The 15,442-nt window shown below is 40.1% G+C and overlaps 1 protein-coding gene across 5 annotated transcripts in view; it reads right to left on the bottom strand.

Moving 5' to 3' along the window:
- Window positions 1-15,442, bottom strand: part of TRIM2 (tripartite motif containing 2) — a 1,116,451-nt gene that overhangs the window by 168,423 nt on the left and 932,586 nt on the right. For all 5 annotated transcript variants that reach the window (XM_044062463.1, XM_044062466.1, XM_044062467.1 and 2 more), the window contains exon 6: window positions 5,299-6,022. In XM_044062463.1, coding sequence (XP_043918398.1) covers window positions 5,299-6,022 — 724 coding nt within the window. The remainder of the gene's footprint in view (window positions 1-5,298; window positions 6,023-15,442) is intronic.

The following is a 15,442-nucleotide window of genomic DNA, read 5'->3' as shown; positions in this document are numbered from 1 at the left end:
CATTGAGGTGAATTCCTCTGGATTTAGGAGAGGAATAGTAAGAGGGAGGGATTTTTATTTTGGGAAAGAATATGTTGGTAGGGAGGATGGATGCAGAGATGGCTACAGGTTGTTGAAGGGAAGAGGAGGTATGTGAGTGAGGGTAGGTTGGGGCCTTATTGACTGGGGTTAGGTATGGAGGAGGTGCTGTGATGGTGAGAAGTAGTAGTAGAGGTAGGAGTAGAACAGGGGTAATAGACACTGGCATTCTTTAAGAGGGGACGAGATATGTTAGTGAGAGATGATAGGTACTTTAGATAGGCAGGGATATGCAGGAAGGGGAGGAGTTAGATGAAGGGAGGAAGTAGTGGCTAGCTATAAAGGAAATATGGGGTGGGTGGGAGAGGAGCGAAGTGAGCCCGAGCACTGCAAGAGCGAACAGAGCGGGGCTACACCAGGGACTAAGAATACAGCAAAAAAAGAAAAACAGTCAGTAAGTATGGTGCCAATTCAAGGGAAAATGCTGATAAAATATTTACAGAAGTGTAGTGTGAAATAGTCCCTTTACAACTTTTCTTGTTTTGGGCCCTATCAGAATAATGAAAAGGGGTGGGCCTTATTTCAGAGCAATTTTGCCATACTTAGTGATATTATTAACATTACAATATCGCAATCATTCATGACCAATACTCAACTCAAGAAAACATTTGTGAACTTATGGAACAATCAAAAGTTTGAGTCTCATAATTTTTTTCTAACCATTCATTAATACAGTTTACATTTCTTGGGTTGCTCCTATACCGGTCATTCATCTGGTCAATTGCTATGACTCTACCCATTCATTCCTTAGCAGTATGAGAACAGTCATGGCATGGACATCATCTAGGTCCCAAGGGGTGGCTGTGTAATAGGAAAGTGTGAGGATTTTTTACCCAAATCCATTTATGATGCTTCATCCACACTCCTATCTTCCATCTCCATCCACATCTAGGCTCCATTGGGGATTCTTGACAGTGCATGCATATGCCCTAGCTTGCCACCCAGGGAGAAGTGAGCAGGCTCTGTTTCATCATTCCTCTCGCACCTCATATAGCTCCTTCAAGAGCTAAGTTGCAGGAGTCATATGGGTCATAGTTAGGGTCCCAATTCCTCTGCGCCACAGACCTCTCTATAATGTAGTTTTACTTTATTCTTAAACTGAACCATACCTCTCAACCATCCAGATTTTTGTCTCATATTTTTGGTCTGTTTCTCATATAATTTGTGGTTTTCTGGCAAGTCACTGTCACTAAATAATAACATACATTTGAGTTTCAGACTTTATATACTTCATAAAATGAATGCTAAACACAAATCCTATTATTCTAGCAATTTTCTAAGTTTATAAGAGCAATGTTTAAAATCTGTCCCTATTTTGGGGCCTTTTTCTCCTGATTATTTATAGATTTGTTTGCTCTAAGTGGTTGAGAGATGTAAACTACACTGCCATAACATGTATGTTAACTTTGAAAATGCAGCTGTTCAGTATACATCTTTGGACTGTTGTATATCACTGACTTCCCAAACTGCGTTTGATGTCTGTGACTTCCGACAAAACATCACACCAGTCTGTCTGTCCCAAAGGATAATAGTTTGAAGAAATGCAGTACTACCAGAATAACAACTCTCCATCCCACATTAGAGCTGTAAAACATGGTAAGCCAAAATACGGAGTTGGGCTGCGGTATTTAGATGCTGCAGAGGGCTGAAGATGGGGTCATGGAAAAAATAAAATGTAAAGTGAACCCAACTTAGTCTCAAACTGTCTCCTCAAATCAGTCAAATGTCTGTATGTTAGATATTGTAGCTAAACTGTGCTAGAATTCAGTACATACTGTACCAGTTTTCTCCAGAAGAGGAATTTGGGTCTATATCATTTTGTTGAGGGTTCATTACCACAAATCTTTGTTCATCAAACCGAGTACAGCGAATGCTCACTACCAACAAATGACTTATCCAGGGAAAGGAATGAGTTGCCCAGCATTCTGAAAGTCACACAAAGCACACTATTTCAAACCCACCCATGTGAGGGGCTGTGCCCCCCCAACTATATATACCAACTATGAGATTACACTACAGAGGGGAAAAGGGCAAATTTCTGATGATGGCCAACTCGTTCTTTCCCTAGGTAAGTTAGTCATTGAGGTGAGCATTCGCTGAAGTGAATGTTCACCGTATTTGGTTTGATGAATAAAGGTTCGTGGTAATGAACTTTCAACAAAGTGATATAGACCCCATGAATTCACACTTATATTGTGCACTCTGTTTAAATACAACAAAACCACAACTTTGTACCATTTTACCCAGAGAACAAAGGACAAAGGAAACATCACTGAGGTATGGATGATGTTTTAAAAGCTTTCTGTGGTATACTAAAGACACTGACAAGCATATTTAAAATAAACAGGAGCCTTGATTATCAAAGCAAGTGTTTGCTCTCAGCTCCAGGTTTTTTAAAGCCAACAATTGAAATACTAAGTTTGACTTTCAATGCATTTTATCAAGTCTGTTATTCACAGCAAATACAAGTCAGTCAAAGAGGCAGATTCAGATGAAACAAGAAGGTTACTAGCCTAAAAAGTCTATTCTAAGCCAATGCAAACCTACCATTTCTCTTCACAAATCTTCTACAATAACAGTAACGAACAAGCTCTTCTAAAAGACTTAGAGAACAGATAACAGCAGACTCCAGCAAATGTCTGCCATCACCCAAGTTGCTGCACATTCACATCTAGACAGTAAAGCATATCTGTATCAATGACGATCAGTCAAACTGCGTTAACATCCAGCAGCTGTGTGCGTGTATGTGCATACAGAGTGCAATGGGTACAGAGTGCACATGCATAAATGCTCCATACATTACCTTGTTGAATAACATTGCTTTTTAACAGCTGCAATGCTTGTTATCTCAGTTTAAGATGCCTTAAAGGGCTGCAAAAACAAGTTAGAAAAATGAATCAAACACACTCAGCATGGATGAGAGCAAAAAGAGAATGCAATACCATTGTCAAAGAGATGAAATTAAACACAGTGTTCCATGACAGTAACTGAACCATACAGACAATGAAGGCAAAAGTAGCACTGAGCACTGATCACTGAAATTGTTATACCCAGTAATTATAGTGTCTTGCATATAGAGAGACACAAAGTCATAAAACACCAGAATTTGCAGGAACAAACTGGGACAATGTGGAAGAAGGATATCCAGAAAGTTCCAATAGTAGTAGGAGCAATGGGTACCATAAAAAGAGTTTACAGTCTTATTTAGATATGTTACCAATACATGTAATTAACTGACTAACTATATGAATTGCAGGAGGAGTCATTTCTAGGCACATTGCGGGTGCTGTAAAGAGCACATTTTACCAACATCAAGGAGTGAAACTTCATGAACTTTAATTGTACTTTGATTTAGGAATGGGGTCCATTCCCATCATGTTATTAGAAACCCAAAAGACAGAGGAATTAAATGGACAATCAAGCCCAGATAGATGATCCACAATTTTTGCTTGACAATAAAGGTCCTGGAGTAAGCTTGCCGCTGGAGTATTGGATACTCATCTTGTAATACTCTGAGCCACAGCAATTGACATGCAAGTGCAGCAGTTATAGAATGGATGCATACAAGGAAATATCTGCTGCATTAACAAAACTCATGATTACTGCTACTGGAGTAAGACTAATCTGCTTCACCCTCGAGGGTTACATAACTAACAGCTGATGAAAAGTCACAGGGGTCACATAAGGAGCATCTGTGGGCTGCACGTTACCTATATTGACATGTATTGTCAGTTTAGATAATCAGTATTGGTATCAACCCTCTTTTTCCCATTTTGTACATGGGGACAGGATGTCTCATTATTAAGTTACGAACACCTAGAGCCTATGTTCACACTGCCAGGTGGCTATCCCTGTTCATAAACAGAAAAAGAAAATATCAGCTTCCAGAGGTTCATTCTGTGGTTTTAAAGGTCATAAAGTAAAGTTGACTGCCAATACACATCCAACTTTTTTAACTGGAGTTCGACTAATGGCTCATGTGCTTGAAGATGCATGCAGGGAGGATGGGCAACTCCATCCTAGGATGGAGGGGGCAGTGGTTCTGACCAATCTTGCACCACAGCTCATCAGGCAGTGTAGGAGCCAGGTCGTAAGATATGTGGGCATCTCCACCCAAACCAGAGATGGTAGCCCATTTGGACACGTGGGAGCTTGCATGTGTGAACTGAGGCAGTTGTTGGCTGTTCTTGCAGTGATGGAAGTGGGCACATCAATACTGGGAGTGGGAGTTAGTTTCATAGAAAAGAAAAAAATGCTCTTATTTCTGGGATGTGTGTGAAAGCACAACACACCCTCATGGCTGCCTGAATGATGGAACTTTAGAGTCTTTATAGTCGTTAGGAACATGTCCAAAACCATTTAGAATATCTGCAACATACTAAATAATGAGGAAGCCTGGAATAGATAAGTAGAATTCTAAAACAGCAAAGAAGTTAGGTATACAGCACCAATGAATATTACAAAAACGTGCAAAAAATGTACACCTACGCCCAGCAATTAGGAAGTTTAAAAAAGGCACAGTGAGTGCTTATACTGAAGACTTGAAAATGTCCAATCAATGAGACTAGACAATCAGGAAGGCTTGTACAATGTGAAGTGCATATTGAGGGCTACCAATGTCATTAAGAGGAAAGTGACACTGGCCTGTATCACTGATAACTGTCTAGCTGGAAAGCTGCAGCTAGTTTTGGACCATAATTTCCAAAGAATACAAAGCAAAATAGGGGGAAGGGTCTAGCACAAAGGTAAAGTTTGTGCTTTAGAACCACAAGGTCCTGAAGACAGCAAGATCACCATGTACAGTAGATGACAAAAACTTTTAAATACTAATAGGAAATTATAAAAAAGAATAAAAGGTTATCTTATAACAACAAAATGCGCTGAAATTGGCACTGTACATTCCTGTAACGAATATAGCAGAAGCCTGCTTCACAGAAGGCAGACAGGAGATAGAGTTCAGTACAAGACAGTGGATGCTATTACAGTGAAAGAACTGAAAAACATGAGGCAGACACAAAGAACTTGTAAGGGAAGAGGTGAAAGGAAATAGGTGATTAGGTCAAGAGAGAATAAGAGAGTATGAGAAGAAAATAATAGTATCAAAGCCCTTTGCTGCACCCCGGTCTACTACTTTGTTTCTCATTTTTGAAGTACAGTAGGTCAGAAGCAGATTTAAAAGACAAAAAGTAAAACATCTTAAAGAAAAAATCCACTGCTTACCAACTCTAAAAATCAGGTCATCTTCAATGGGGTTTTCTTTCCTTTTCCCAGTACTATACATACTTGCCGGCCTTTTCAAAGCCTTCTGCTTCACATGGCCACTACCAGGAGACTTAACTCTTCTTTTAACTCCATCAGTAGTAGGAGAAACATCTGTGGATTTGACAATCTTCAGCTTAAATGGACTGCCTTTGATATGCTGTTCATAAAGTCTCAGTGACAGGGTAAAATCGCCATCTTTTTGGATAGTGTATAAAAAATCATAAGTGCCGTTTTTATTATCAATAATTTCTCCATCAGCTACACTTCCATCAGGGGTGTACAGTTCCGCGGTTACATAAGCATTCCCAGATTTGCAGAGTTCTCCATTTTTGTCCTTAGTTGTGATTGTAACAGACATGGGCTGGCCAATCACACACTGTCTTAGACCATCGCCTGTAGCTACAGTCTCATATGCCACTGCATTGGTTGTTATAATTGTCCCTAGATTATGAATAGACTTTTTAAGCCCTTCTGTTTCTACAATGAAGTCCAGCTGGTCATTTTCTTGAGGTTGTAAAGGAAAGTCTTGGTTGGCTAATTCGCTAAGTTTGTCTGACATCTGCTTTTTCACAAGCAACACTTCTGTTTCAGTTCCATGGCTGAGGGCTTGCTCTGTGAAATTGCTACAACTTTTGATGCTCTCTTGTCCTTGAAGTAGGCTATCTAACTGAGCCTGCAGTACCTAGGAAAAGCCAGTATATACACAGTGTTAGATTACTAGAATGCAGCATCATACCAAGCTTTTTTAATTAGCATCTTTTAACCTTATGAAGTATGAATAATTTCATGGTCAAACATATACTACCATCAACAGCATTCATTGATGTGGTTTAATTCACCACCTGATTTTGACCTATCTCAGATTACCTCTTGTCAAACACATTAACCTTATACACCTATAATGATATCACTGCCTATCGCAGCAGTCCTCGGACAGGCTTCTTCAGGAGACTTAGGTCACCACCCCTGGTGAATACTGACTTTCACCAGTCTGAGGTTGTTTTTGTGTGAATTTTCATCACTACATATTACCTTCATTTATTCATAACGCATCAATATATCTGAAAATAACAGACTGTCAAAGATATCTGAACATGGTAAACTTTACAAAGAGTAACTGCACAAAGGTGAAATGTGTTTTTGGAAAACATTTCCAAATGACATTCAGTGACCTGAAAAAAAAGTGCTCAGGTCAGTCTTGAAATTAAACTCATTGTGCTTTATGTGGTAAAATGATTTTCCTTTTATTTTTTGGTGAGAGGAGGCAGATGTGTTGGAAACCACCAGTTTGTAACAACTTCTGTATCACTTGCCTAGAATATCTGAAGCAGTTTTCCTATTCACTACACAAAGTTTTGCAGGACTCGCAGCAGAGGATCATAGGTGCTGGCCCAGTAGGAGAGACTTGTGATCACTGACTGCATTACTGCTGAATGCTACACCTATTTCACAGATAAAAGGAAGATCTTGTGCTGGGAGGGAATGGGGGTTCTCTCACTTCAAGAAACAAAAAATACAAATCATAGAGAGAACTATGGCCAGTTCAAATGAGCACTGATTGTGACCCAGATGATCGGAGTTAAAATACTTACTCAGGAACTGGAGCTAAATGGTGAGAAATTAACTGATTAAATGGATCCTGCTCGACTCACATGTCTGGGGTATGAATTCTGAGAAGAATACCCACTGGAGAAAGGAAATCACCAGAGGTACGTGCCTTAAAAAAATCTCATAAGTAGGATGCCATTTGCAAAACTGAGAAAGACACCTATTACAAATACCTACTATATGCTGTCTATTGGATTTGGGCATTCACACTGGAGAAAGTCTGGGCCTTTAAGCTCAAGGTGACGCATCATGAAGGAGGACAGCACCATTCCCACTGCATTACTCACACCCCCTCAACAGCATGCCAAAGAGGATCTGATTGGATGTTGGAAGGCAGGATTGGTGGTTAGCCAATAGCTTATGATCTGGTAAGACCACAGCAAAAGAAAAATGAAAAAAAGGGGTTGATAGTTATTTCTTCTGTAAATATTAGACTTTATGGTGCCATCAAAAGTAATTAAATGGGAAGCATTTAAAAGTCATATAGAAGGAAGGAATCAGGAAAGAAGACATTTTGGTATGGTGTGGTATTTATGCAGAGAAACAAAAGCCGCAGTACCCAAAATGATCATTGTAGCTTCAAAGATATCTGAAGGCACATACAGGCAGACATCTGAACATGGTAAACTTTACAAACAGGAAACAATCTACACAAAGGAGAAACATATTTTATTGATGTTGAAAGGCGATAAACCAAAACAGAGATAATAGACCAATTGAGAAGTGAAGTGAAGGTTTAATGTGGAGATGAGTTGATAAATCCACAGGAAATGATACAACAAATGGGATACAGACAATTTCCCAACATAATGAATCAATAAATCCACAGGATGTGGTACACCGAATCAAATGGGACACTTTTGCTAATGGCGTAACACAAAGTAAAACTTCAGAACCTTCAACAAGAGAACTGGTTGATAGTGCATTTAGGGTTACACAGTAGGGGAAGGACAGGAAAGAGAACACAAATGTGACATTCTTAGTCAACAAAAGAATGATTTAAGGGAAGACTTGCTTGATCTACTATAACAGACAGACAGCCATTTTAGGGTAAATGAGAGAAAGATATTATAAAAAGCTTATGGGACAGAGTTTTAGAGGAAGGATAAAACAGATAAACACTTTAAATAGAGCCATTAAGAGAGGCATATATGCCTATATGATGTAAGAGTAAAAACAGAATGCACTATTATGAGGCAAAGTAAATATTTATCATAATGCAAAATAATACAGAAAAATAAGGGAACAAGGAAAATGCCAGCATAGAATTAATTAGACCAAATTAAGAAGCAACTAAGACAAGAAATATTAGAATGTACAAAGGGGAATAGATCACCAAAAAAATCTTAAAAGATAGGTACAGTAAAGGCAACATTCTACATTAAACTGATAAGGATATGTTATACCATCTCTAATGATGAACTAAATAAAAAGAAGGAGCACAAAAACAGAGATGGTAAACAATAAATTATAAATAAAAAATATGAAACACTTAATTCACTGATGACCCGAAAAGTTTTATAAGCAATTGGGAAAGAAACCAACAATAATACCACCACCTAAAAAGAAGAACTCAAACTATTTTTGAGCTATTTTTGGCTCCAGTGAGCTGATCAACTGCTCCCAATGTCTCTCCTTGATGACCAGGCCTAACAACAAACACTCCCACATCCCCTGAATTTGCTTCACAAAGTTCAAGGTTGGCAAGGAGACAGGCATCCTGAGGCAACATCTTACTGCTGTCAAAGAAGTATTTTTACCTATAATTCCCTACATTCCTGTACCCATATCCAATAACATCCTGAGGGTAGGGCATAAATGGGTTCATAGGAGATTACTAGGCTAACAGCTTAAAAGCTCTTAGAAGCATAGCTAATATAACCTGATTTTACCCAATATATGGCCCCTGGGGCAACAAGATGGCATAGATTTGTGCCTTTGTATTGAGTATCTTACAGACTCCATAAGGGGACATAGGCAGTACCACAGATGTGAATTTGTGATTCCCCATCCATTGATCCAAACTGTTTGAAGAGGGCCAGGAAAGGGCTCTGTTTAATGTGAATAAGAAAGCCTGTTCCAAAGAAGGGGCAATCTCTGAGACGCACATGAAAGTCAGCACTGGATTGCCCTTCACTTCTACTTCAGGACGACACCTCCGTACATCTTCAGTACCATATGGTTTTCCATGGTCTCCATCAGGAAAACCAAACCATGCAACTGTGTCCCCTAAGTGTTCATGCACCCCCCCAGGATGGGCCCACCCATCCTCCCTGCCTGCACCATCAATTACCTGAGCCACTACTTGAACTCGGGTCATCTGGGCATAGCTACGGCTTTATCCAAATATACCACAAGGGCAAGCAGGATTTAAATTGTGGACAAGTAAGAAGATCCCTTTGAATACAACAAAGATGTTGAGTAAACAGAAGTAAAACCAAAACAGTAAGAAATATTACTACCATAGAAGTCACAAAATGGGATAAAGTAGTAGCCAGAAATTAAGAAAGAAAGGATTGGCATTATGGTTAAGGTCTTTACCTCAGACGCAAGGTATAGGGTTAGATTCTGATCCCTGCTTACTTGCTAGGCTTGTAATAGTCAAGAATGATAGCCTAGTATTTTCCTATGAAAGACTCATAACTTGAAATTCCCAGGTACTGATAGTGTAACAGAGTATCTGCCTAAAGGCATTAATATCTTTGAAAATTAATTGTATGCACATCCTCACCTAATACCAGCCTGGTTAACAGGAAAAACTATAAATCCCCTTAAGAGAGAACTTGCAAGCCATCCTAAGAACTATTGACCAATAATTTGCCTTCAAAAACCACATAAACTATATGCAGGAATAAAGTTAGCCACCTTACAGACAATTTGATAAAAAAGAAAATCAACCAAGGAACTAAAACAGAGAGAAGACGATCACTTGACACCAAGGATCAACTATTATTAAAAAAGTCATAACAGGGAGCTGTGAAAAGGGGGAGCATGGTATAACATGGATATATTACAAAAAAGCATTTCACAGCATTCCACATTCATGGATTATAAAATGCTACAGCCATACATTGATATATTACACAGCCATCACTGTGAATCAGTGGCAAATCACTTTACAACTGATTCATGAAAAAAGGGCAAACACCTAATATCAGAGGGATACAAATCCTAAGAGGGATGTTCCAGGATGATTCTTTGATACCACTGCTGTTTTTCCTCGTCTTTAACCCATTAAGATGTTTAGTTAAACTAGAATATGGCTATAGTTTGACTTCCAGAAAACAATCGTACTGAACAACTTCTCATCTCCTTTCTATGGGTGATTTAAAACTACATGGTTTATCTGACAAGCAACCGAAGGGTGCATTTACAAATCGTTAAAGTTTGGTTCAGATCAGAATGACACTTGGCCCTGATAAGTGTGCAAAACCAACACATAGCAAGAAAACTGGTGGATCTGGAAAAATATCACCCTGGAAATGGCATGTGCTACAAAAGAACTATAAGTGAGAAATGCCTTGACATATGAGAATAAAGTTTGAGCTATAATTCACCTTGCTGTTCCTATTATAATTTACAGATTAACTGTGACTGACTGGCATACCTCTCAACCTCTTAGCGCAATAATTCTGGTCAAAGCCAAAAATAATTGGGGGGAGGGTGGTGGGCAGCGGCAAAAGCCCAAAATCCAGGACAGATTTTAAATATTGCTTTTATAAACTTAGAAAGCTGTTACAATAACAGGTTTTGCATTTGCATGCATTTTCTGAAGGATATGAAGTCTGAAAGTTAAGTGTGTCATTATTTGGAGACTGTAATCCTCAATGCTTTTTCCACGACATTACATTTTATGAGGAATAAAGATAAAGAAAAAAGTCTAGTAATGGTAATTCAAGACAGTGATCTATAAAATAGATAGAAAAACGTGGGAAATGTAAACTCATGTAGGTTCTATGGTACAAAACTACAAACAGTTGCTCATCTCGATGCTGGTGGTGAAACACTTGTAGCGGAGAGTCTATATATTGAAATGCATAACAATGTGTCATGATTGTTAGATTGGGGACTGATTGTGCAAGTATCTGAAAAGCATGAAAAACAAGTACCACAAGAATTATTGAAAATGAAGAAGTGATCAAAAGGGACCATCCAATAAAAATTGCTAAAGTTAAATCAAAAGAAACTTGACATTGCAGCTGAAGAAAAAAAGGACAAAAGTAGCATTAATTATGAAATAGCTGTAAGTAGCGACTATAATGCCCTTGCTCACTGAGACACAAAGTTATGAAATAATGCCAAGACATGCAAGCAGAAATTAGAATAATGAGAACAAAGACATCCATTTTGTTCCACTAACAGTGGAAAAGTACAGTTGTGTAAAATCTTACCATAATCCCAACATCCGGTCAGCATGCCAAAGCATTTATTACCTAGGGAGGGTCACACATTAGATGCATGCTCCCTGCACAAGCATAGGGCATAAAGGTGACATATACACACTCCCATCTTAGAAGTGAAGTCCCCTAGGAGAAGCAGGACTACTGGTGGAAAGGAGGACATGTACATCCAGAAAATGGAAGGAAGGAGAGGGACCTCTTGGCCAGTATGAAAATACCACCCATGTAAAAGGAAGAGAAAAGGAGCAGGAAGGGAAGGAGTGAACAAAATACCACCCATGTAAAAGGAAGAGAAAAGGAGCAGGAAGGGAAGGAGTGAACAAAATACCACCCATGTAAAAGGAAGAGAAAAGGGAGCAGGAGGGAAGGAGTGAACAAAAATACCACCCATGTAAAAGGAAGAGAAAAGGGAGCAGGAGGGAAGGAGTGAACAAAAATACCACCCATGTAAAAGGAAGAGAAAGGGAGCAGGAGGGAAGGAGTGAACAAAAATACCACCCATGTAAAAGGAAGAGAAAGGGAGCAGGAGGGAAGCAGTGAACAAAAATACCACCCATGTAAAAGGAAGAGAAAAGGGAGCAGGAAGGAAAGGAGTGAACAAAATACCACCCATGTAAAAGGAAGAGAAAAGGAGCAGGAGGGAAGGAGTGAACAAAATACCACCCATGTAAAAGGAAGAGAAAATGGAGCAGGAAGGGAAGGAGTGAACAAAAATACCACCCATGTAAAAGGAAGAGAAAGGGAGCAGGGAGCAGGAAGGGAAGGAGTGAACAAAAATACCACCCATGTAAAAGGAAGAGAAAAGGAGCAGGAGGGAAGGAGTGAACAAAAATACCACCCATGTAAAAGGAAGAGAAAAGGAGCAGGAGGGAAGGAGTGAAAAAAATATCCTCCATGTAAAAGGAAGAGAAAGGGAGCATGAGGGAAGCAGTGAACAAAAATACCACCCATGTAAAAGGAAGAGAAAAGGGAGCAGGAAGGGAAGGAGTGAACAAAATACCACCCATGTAAAAGGAAGAGAAAATGGAGCAGGAGGGAAGGAGTGAACAAAAATATCACCCATGTAAAAGGAAGAGAAAAGGGAGCAGGAGGGAAGGAGTGAACAAAAATACCACCCATGTAAAAGAAAGAGAAAGGGAGCAGGAGGGAAGGAGTGAACAAAAATACCACCCATGTAAAAGGAAGAGAAAATGGAGCAGGAGGGAAGGAGTGAACAAAAATACCACCCATGTAAAAGGGAGAGAAAATGGAGCAGGAAGGGAAGGAGTGAACAAAAATACCACCCATGTAAAAGGAAGAGAAAAGGAAGCAGGAGGGAAGGAGTGAACAAAATACCACCCATGTAAAAGGAAGAGAAAAGGGAGCAGCAGGGAAGGGGTGAACAAAAATACCACCCATGTAAAAGGAAGAGAAAATGGAGCAGGAGGGAAGGAGTGAACAAAAATATCACCCATGTAAAAGGAAGAGAAAAGGGAGCAGGAGGGAAGGAGTGAACAAAAATACCACCCATGTAAAAGGAAGAGAAAGGGAGCAGGAGGGAAGGAGTGAACAAAATACCACCCATGTAAAAGGAAGAGAAAAGGGAGCAGGAGGGAAGGAGTGAACAAAAATACCACCCATGTAAAAGGAAGAGAAAAGGGAGCAGGAGGGAAGGAGTGAACAAAATACCACCCATGTAAAAGGAAGAGAAAAGGGAGCAGGAGGGAAGGAGTGAACAAAAATACTACCCATGTAAAAGGAAGAGAAAGGGAGCAGGAGGGAAGGAGTGAACAAAAATACCACCCATGTAAAAGGAAGAGAAAAGGGAGCAGCAGGGAAGGAGTGAACAAAAATACCACCCATGTAAAAGGAAGAGAAAGGGAGCAGGAGGGAAGGAGTGAACAAAATACCACCCATGTAAAAGGAAGAGAAAAGGGAGCAGGAGGGAAGGAGTGAACAAAAATACCACCCATGTAAAAGGAAGAGAAAGGGAGCAGGAGGGAAGCAGTGAACAAAAATACCACCCATGTAAAAGGAAGAGAAAGGGAGCAGGAGGGAAGGAGTGAACAAAAATACCACCCATGTAAAAGGAAGAGAAAAGGGAGCAGGACCACCCATGTAAAAGGAAGAGAAAAGGGAGCAGGAGGGAAGGAGTGAACAAAATACCACCCATGTAAAAGGAAGAGAAAAGAAACAGGAAGGGAATCAGTGAACAAAAATACCACCCATGTAAAAGGAAGAGAAAGGGAGCAGGAAGAGAAAAGAAGCAGGAAGGGAAGGAGTGAACAAGAATACCACCCATGTAAAAGGAAGAGAAAGGGAGCAGGAGGGAAGGAGTGAACAAAAATACCACCCATGTAAAAGGAAGAGAAAATGGAGCAGGAGGGAAGGAGTGAACAAAAATACCACCCATGTAAAAGGAAGAGAAAATGGAGCAGGAGGGAAGGAGTGAACAAAAATACCACCCATGTAAAAGGAAGAGAAAAGGGAGCAGGAGGGAAGGAGTGAACAAAAATACCACCCATGTAAAAGGAAGAGAAAGGGAGCAGGAGGGAAGCAGTGAACAAAAATACCACCCATGTAAAAGGAAGAGAAAATGGAGCAGGAGGGAAGGAGTGAACAAAAATACCACCCATGTAAAAGGAAGAAAAAAGGGAGCAGGAGGGAAGGAGTGAACAAAAATACCACCCATGTAAAAGGAAGAGAAAATGGAGCAGGAAGGGAAGGAGTGAACAAAATACCACCCATGTAAAAGGAAGAGAAAGGGAGCAGGAGGGAAGGAGTGAACAAAAATACCACCCATGTAAAAGGAAGAGAAAATGGAGCAGGAAGGGAAGGAGTGAACAAAAATACCACCCATGTAAAAGGAAGAGAAAAGGGAGCAGGAGGAAAGGAGTGAACAAAATACCACCCATGTAAAAGGAAGAGAAAGGGAGCAGGAGGGAAGGAGTGAACAAAAATACCACCCATGTAAAAGGAAGAGAAAAGGGAGCAGGAGGGAAGGAGTGAACAAAATACCACCCATGTAAAAGGAAGAGAAAGGGAGCAGGAGGGAAGGAGTGAACAAAAATACCACCCATGTAAAAGGAAGAGAAAAGGGAGCAGGAGGGAAGGAGTGAACAAAATACCACCCATGTAAAAGGAAGAGAAAAGGGAGCAGGAGGGAAGGAGTGAACAAAATACCACCCATGTAAAAGAAAGAGAAAGGGAGCAGGAGGGAAGGAGTGAACAAAAATACCACCCATGTAAAAGGAAGAGAAAATGGAGCAGGAGGGAAGGAGTGAACAAAAATACCACCCATGTAAAAGGGAGAGAAAATGGAGCAGGAAGGGAAGGAGTGAACAAAAATACCACCCATGTAAAAGGAAGAGAAAATGGAGCAGGAGGGAAGGAGTGAACAAAAATACCACCCATGTAAAAGGAAGAGAAAAGGAGCAGGAGGGAAGGAGTGAACAAAAATACCAAACATGTAAAAGGAAGAGAAAATGGAGCAGGAGGGAAGGAGTGAACAAAAATACCACCCATGTAAAAGGAAGAGAAAGGGAGCAGGAGGGAAGGAGTGAACAAAATACCACCCATGTAAAAGGAAGAGAAAAGGGAGCAGGAGGGAAGGAGTGAGCAAAAATACCACCCATGTAAAAGGAAGAGAAAGGGAGCAGGAGGGAAGGAGTGAATACTGCAACAGTGAAAAGAAGGATATCTAGGATATCTGCAGTTATGGTACAATTTTACACAACCGTACTATGTCCTTCCATATCACAGTTTCAATATTCATTACCTCTGGGAGAGTACAAAAGCTACTGTGAAGGCAAGCAGAAGGAAGGTGAAGAGGAGCCCTTCACAAACCCATGAAGGATGTTGGCAAAACCTGCCCTGGGCCTGGAAATGACATCCAATTTGTAATGTCTTATGAAACTGTCAACAGAAGACCCAGTAGCAGCTTGAAGGATGGACTTGGCATCCAAACGTTTGAAGAAGGCCCCTGAGAAAGCCAATGCTTTAGTGGAATGAGCCTTAATGGAAGCAGACAACTACTTACCGTGAAAAATTAAAAAGAAATAGTGTTGGAAATCCAGGAGGAGATGGTTTGGTTACAAGCTGCCAAACCCATTATT

This window comes from Protopterus annectens, chromosome 2.part1 (genome assembly GCF_019279795.1).
Source record: "Protopterus annectens isolate FY-2018-M chromosome 2.part1, PAN1.0, whole genome shotgun sequence".
NCBI lineage: Eukaryota > Metazoa > Chordata > Ceratodontiformes > Protopteridae > Protopterus > Protopterus annectens.
This window is presented reverse-complemented; position numbering and strand designations above follow the sequence as displayed.